We start from the raw sequence: 5,450 nt of genomic DNA, 5'->3' as shown, positions 1-5,450 counted from the left end.
TTAGCGTGGTGCTGACGCAGGTTGTCAACCGCGCGAGTTACGGAAGGTTAACGATGAGTGTGGGTGTCCACTACTTATGAGGGCTTCGTGGTCACCAATGAAACGGGGTCTTCTTCTGTAGCTGTCATGCACCTCCACGGTGCCAGACCGAGCAGTTCACGCAGATGCTGGACTGTATGACGACCGTTCCAACAGGACGAAGGCCGGTGGTAATAGCGGGTGACTTTAATGCCTGGGCCGTGGAATGGGGAAGCCATTTCATGAACCAGCGGGGTCAGATCCTGCTGGAGACACTGACTGTACTAGATGTCGACCTGGATAATGTCGGTACCAAGAGTACCTTTAGTCGGAACGGTGCGGAGTCGATATTGACGTTACATTTTGTAGTCCTGGCCTAACAAGTAGTTCGAACTGAAGAGTAAACGATTGCTACACTCACAGCGACCACCTGGCGGTTTGCTACAGTATCGCCTACAATAACAGCAGGCAGCGAGTAGAGGAAGAGGCGGCTAGGTAAAGGCCAAGCCCTCGTAGGTGGAAGACATCATACTTCGACGAAGAGGTATTTAGGGAGGCGCTCCGTCGTGAGCGAAATTTGCTAGGTTTAAGCGACGATGATCTGGTCAGTGTTGAGAATACTCACTTGCAAGACTGATACTCACTTGCTTCTGTCTCAGTCCAGAAGCATGCTATCAAAAAATGATGTTTGAGAGGCTTTTAGATTGTAGTTTAATCTAAAAGTTTGCCGAATAAAGTAAAGATCGCAGACGCATACCAAAGTTGTGAGAGAGCTGTGAGTACGAGGTGAGTAAAATTCGTGTAAATCATACTCACCTTGTACTCACAGCTCTGTCACGGTTTTGATATGCATCTGCGACCTTAACTTTATTCGGCAAACTTTTAGATTAAACTACAATCTAAAAGTCCTTCAAACATCATTTTTTGATAGCATGCTTCTGGACTGAGATAGAAGCAAGTGAGTATAACTTTTCGCTTGTGAGTATTCCCAACACTGGATCTGGTAGCAGAGCTCTCGCGTGCGTGCGATGCGGCCATGCCTAGGTGGGTCCACCCTAGAAATAGGAGACCACCAGCTTACTGGTGGACTCAAGCTATTGCGCCGCTCCAATGCGCTATGCGGCGGATGCAGCGAGCACGATCAGAGGAAGAGCGAAACGAACTGCGGGTAGTGTTCGCCGCTGCAAAAGCCGCGCTGAAGACCCAGATAAGAGCAAGCAACATGGCTTGCTTCGAAGATCTCTGTCAGAGAGCCTATGCGATGAGGTTAATGTCTAATGGATCGTGATGGTCAAGACGAGAGGTGCAATCTCCAGAGATGTTGTAACGGTACAGATTTAGGTTGGATTCGACTTTGGTTTTTACCTCAACTGACTTCACTTAAGCGCCAAGCAGACGATCAATCGTGTGCTTGTGAAGCAGCAATATCCAATGCCCAGCGAGACTCAGGGCGAGTCCATCAAACACGTGAAAACTGAATTCGAACCGACCTATCTCACCACAACCCGACCCCACGAAAGGCAAAAATCAAATTAGAGAAAAGAACTGAATTTCATCAAAAGTCTTTCGTCATCTAAGGTAAACTCGCAAACATTCAAATTTTACAGTGTATTCAAACCCTTTGTTGCTGCCAGCACTGCTCTTTCACGTCACAGAAAAAGAGAATTGATGACAGGGCAAAATGAGATTTGGGACAATAGCAGAATTGTCATTGTTGAGTGAGATTCTTCCGGGTGAACGGATGGATCCTAAAGTTTATTTAACATTTCTTTACAATTAAACTTAACAATATGCTGAAATTTCTATCTAGACTTATTCTAAAACTATACAATTGTAAGTAACAATAATTAAAACTAGATTACCTATATCTAAAGTACATTTATATCACAGGTTGCAGGACGAGTACAAAAGACGAGCACAAATAAGTTAAAATAAGCTCGAAACTGAATTTTGTAAGTACTCAAATTGAAATTATATGTCCTAGAGAATCCCTAATTATTAAAATAAACATTTCAGCTAAAAGCTGCTTCTCACCCAATAACTGGAGTTTGAGATCTGCTAAAAAGAATTCAGAAAGAACTATTCGCTCCCGCAACAAACTTTTAGAAAATTCATGGCAAGTGATCATTTCTCTACAATGCCTAGTGCATCGCAAACGGGAGACTGCGGTAATTGTTCGCGCCCCAAAGAATACAGTGAGCTGGCGATGACCAGTCGTAGTTGTTTACCAACTAAATCATCCTCAATAAATAGAGGAAAGTATGCTCGCATTGCCCTAAAACTAAAACAGTTGGATGAAGAACGCGCAATCCATGAGCGCGCCTTCGAAGCCGCAAAACGGGCAATAGCTTTGGAGCGGATGGCTATAGAGGCCAAATACAAACTGTTGGAAGAGCGAATTTCTAAAGCTCCTAAGAAACACAATATGTGCAAGAAGACGGATAGCACGAGACTATCGAGTGATAATAAGCAGTTACATACCGCAGCCGAGGGATTGCAGGAAACGCAGAAAGTTTGTCAAGAGAATCAGACGCAATTGGACCTGGTGGAACAACCGAATACCGACGCGATTCTCGATTTTGTCCCGAATGACCAATACTTGTTTACTGGCAGCGATATGAAAACAACGAATGATATAAAAACAACTGAAGCTGATGATCATGTCATTATACCATTTCTCCCCACTAACTATCCGATCGCCAGCCGAGATAACATGATCACTCGCGGCGAACCTACGATTCGGTGTATAGTACAGTGGTTAAAATATTGCATGCAATCTACCACACGGTGGGTTATAGTGGACATGAACCTAGAATTGGTTGTGTGTGAACGAACAGATTTCCGAGTGACTGTAACCTGGTTGAAATCGTTCTGTGTTCAGCTGGATCCAGACACTGGGCAATCTCGCGGGGTTCAACGAAATAAGGGAGAAGTCAAAAAGCCATTTTACCCTTTTGTTCATCCTAAGCTCGTCTCTCTGTTAGCCGTTGCGATATTCTTCAACCACGCTCTTGAAAACAATGACGACCATCCATCGCACAATTATCAGATCGTGCTTATTACCAATCGAAAGAGGGCAAGTTTTGGTTCTGCGAACGAACTCAGTGCAGTGAATGATGAATCTTCAAGTTTTGTTTTGATTTGGATTGGTGATCTCAAACCGTCCACAATAGATCAACCCTTTACTCCGACGCCGAGGCAAACGCTCAGTGTTCTCTCTAATAATTTGCTACCGAATGTTTTCGAGAGAACTATTTTGGACACAGTAGACCAGCGCATAACATCCTTGTTATCGCAGCGACGAGAGAATCGGTATCGTTTACGCTTCACCGATTCGTGCGACCGAGAAATCTGTCTGCGTCATTCTAGTTCCAAACTCTGCGCCTATAGGATACTGCTATCACAACGCAAAGTTGATAGAAGTCAAGCTTCAGCACGAGGTCACAGAAGTACAAGTACCATATCTAACAACGGAGATGCAATGTATGCATCGGAACATGCTGGGATAGACCTGTTACAAATAAAGAAGGAACAACCCAAGGTTTCCAACTCGTTTCCATGGATTATTGCCACCTTGCAGCAGCCGAAGGAGATTTGCTATTTGCTTGCCATATCTGATTTGTTGTGGTTTAGTTCGAATCCTAAAATGATAAGTACCGCACACTGTTTCGGGATAGGTCCCCTTCCCAACGTGCATTTCCCTGTCGATGGGCAATTGAATATTCGTGCTCTGTTTGTCGCGCTCCGTATGCCGCTCGACTTTATCGAGTGCAACAAGAAGAAGAACAATATAAATCTGTGCGTTGATCGTGTCGTTATCGTCGTCAACTACGAGGAACGGGGGATGGAACGGATTATCGATTACCAGAATCTCATCAAGGTTGTCGTTGAGCCAGAAGGTTTGCCACTTAACATCTAGCCACTAAACCAAATTCGCAAGATCATCCAGAAGAATTTGGCCACAGAACAGCTGGCAGTTATCGGCGAAATGGACGAGTGCAACGGATTGTACGAGAACTGTGATAAAACCAGAAGAAAGCTGATATTCGACATCGACGAGGTCATCTCCAATTATCACACACGGGTTGAGCTGCACCATAACAAAGCAGCTTACGAAGAGGAACATCGATCTCTGAGCGATTACGTTGGTCAGGTGAAGAAGAAGAAGCAGCACATCTGTTTCGCCATTTGCGAAGGCGTAGAACAAATTGGGATTCTGGACTACGTCGAATGGTTCAAGAAAAGCCGATTCGAGATTGTCTACACGAAATCCATCGATAAGTACACCATACAGCAGGATAAGAGATACCAGGACAAGCAGTTGGTCTCGTTCACCGTGAAAGTGAAGTGGTCTGAAGCGGGCATGCACGAAGGGGTTATCAAGGATCTGGTCATCCTGTTGTTTGGAACTGCCCCACCGTCGTCCGGATTCTCCCTGGACAAAACTACAGTTTACGCCTCCCGTATTTATGGCATTATTAAGAAGGAATTCGATATCGTGGAAGATGCAGGCTTCCGACCTTCAAGACCGCTGTGGCGGGTGAGTTCGTTGCCTTGCAATCGAAATGAGGATTTTGAGTATCTTGATGTAAATAATTACCGTAGAAAGCTAATAGTTAGTTAGATGATAAGCTGGCAGGATATTTGTAAAACTGGACCAGTTGGCCAGTGTTACGGGGAGGGGTGTTGCTGCCAGCACTGCTCTTTCACGTCACAGAAAAAGAGAATTGATGACAGGGCAAAATGAGATTTGGGACAATAGCAGAATTGTCATTGTTGAGTGAGATTCTTCCGGGTGAACGGATGGATCCTAAAGTTATTTAACATTTCTTTACAATTAAACTTAACAATATGCTGAAATTTCTATCTAGACTTATTCTAAAACTATACAATTGTAAGTAACAATAATTAAAACTAGATTACCTATATCTAAAGTACATTTATATCACAGGTTGCAGGACGAGTACAAAAGACGAGCACAAATAAGTTAAAATAAGCTCGAAACTGAATTTTGTAAGTACTCAAATTGAAATTATATGTCCTAGAGAATCCCTAATTATTAAAATAAACATTTCAGCTAAAAGCTGCTTCTCACCCAATAACTGGAGTTTGAGATCTGCTAAAAAGAATTCAGAAAGAACTATTCGCTCCCGCAACACCCTTGTTCCTATCCTCCTAAATTCCAATAGGAATTCTCATGCGCACGGCCGTGCTATTACTTGGTCCCTTATGTGTTCGTAGGTAGTCACATACAAATACGCTCAGTTCACTACTAGGCTCTTAAGCTAATCTGACCTTGATATATCGGTTGACTCGAGCTCAGGCGACGTCCAACGGTGGTGACGGTGATGGAGACGCTGGGTCGATGGTGAGGCAGCGGAGCGCTGCAGTGTTGGTAGAGTGCTGTCGGACACGATGCTGGCAGTGGTGCG

At 44.1% G+C, this 5,450-nt stretch overlaps 1 protein-coding gene across 2 annotated transcripts; it reads left to right on the top strand.

Moving 5' to 3' along the window:
* Positions 1-1,642: 1,642 nt before the first annotated feature.
* On the top strand, positions 1,643-4,745 carry LOC109405788 (uncharacterized). Of its 2 annotated transcripts, XM_062847159.1 has the most exons (3): positions 1,643-1,851; positions 1,909-1,970; positions 2,035-4,745. In XM_062847159.1, exon 3 carries the CDS (start codon positions 2,132-2,134, stop codon positions 3,935-3,937), a length of 1,806 nt encoding a protein of 601 aa, XP_062703143.1. In that variant the 5' UTR covers positions 1,643-1,851; positions 1,909-1,970; positions 2,035-2,131; the 3' UTR covers positions 3,938-4,745. The 2 variants fall into 2 exon arrangements, with proteins under 2 accessions (XP_062703143.1, XP_062703138.1); XM_062847154.1 differs by having other exon boundaries at positions 1,909-4,745.
* Positions 4,746-5,450: the final 705 nt, after the last annotated feature.

The sequence above is a fragment of the Aedes albopictus genome, chromosome 1, assembly GCF_035046485.1.
Source record: "Aedes albopictus strain Foshan chromosome 1, AalbF5, whole genome shotgun sequence".
NCBI lineage: Eukaryota > Metazoa > Arthropoda > Insecta > Diptera > Culicidae > Aedes > Aedes albopictus.
The sequence above is the reverse complement of the archived record's forward strand: the minus strand, read 5'-3'. Positions and strand labels throughout refer to the sequence as shown.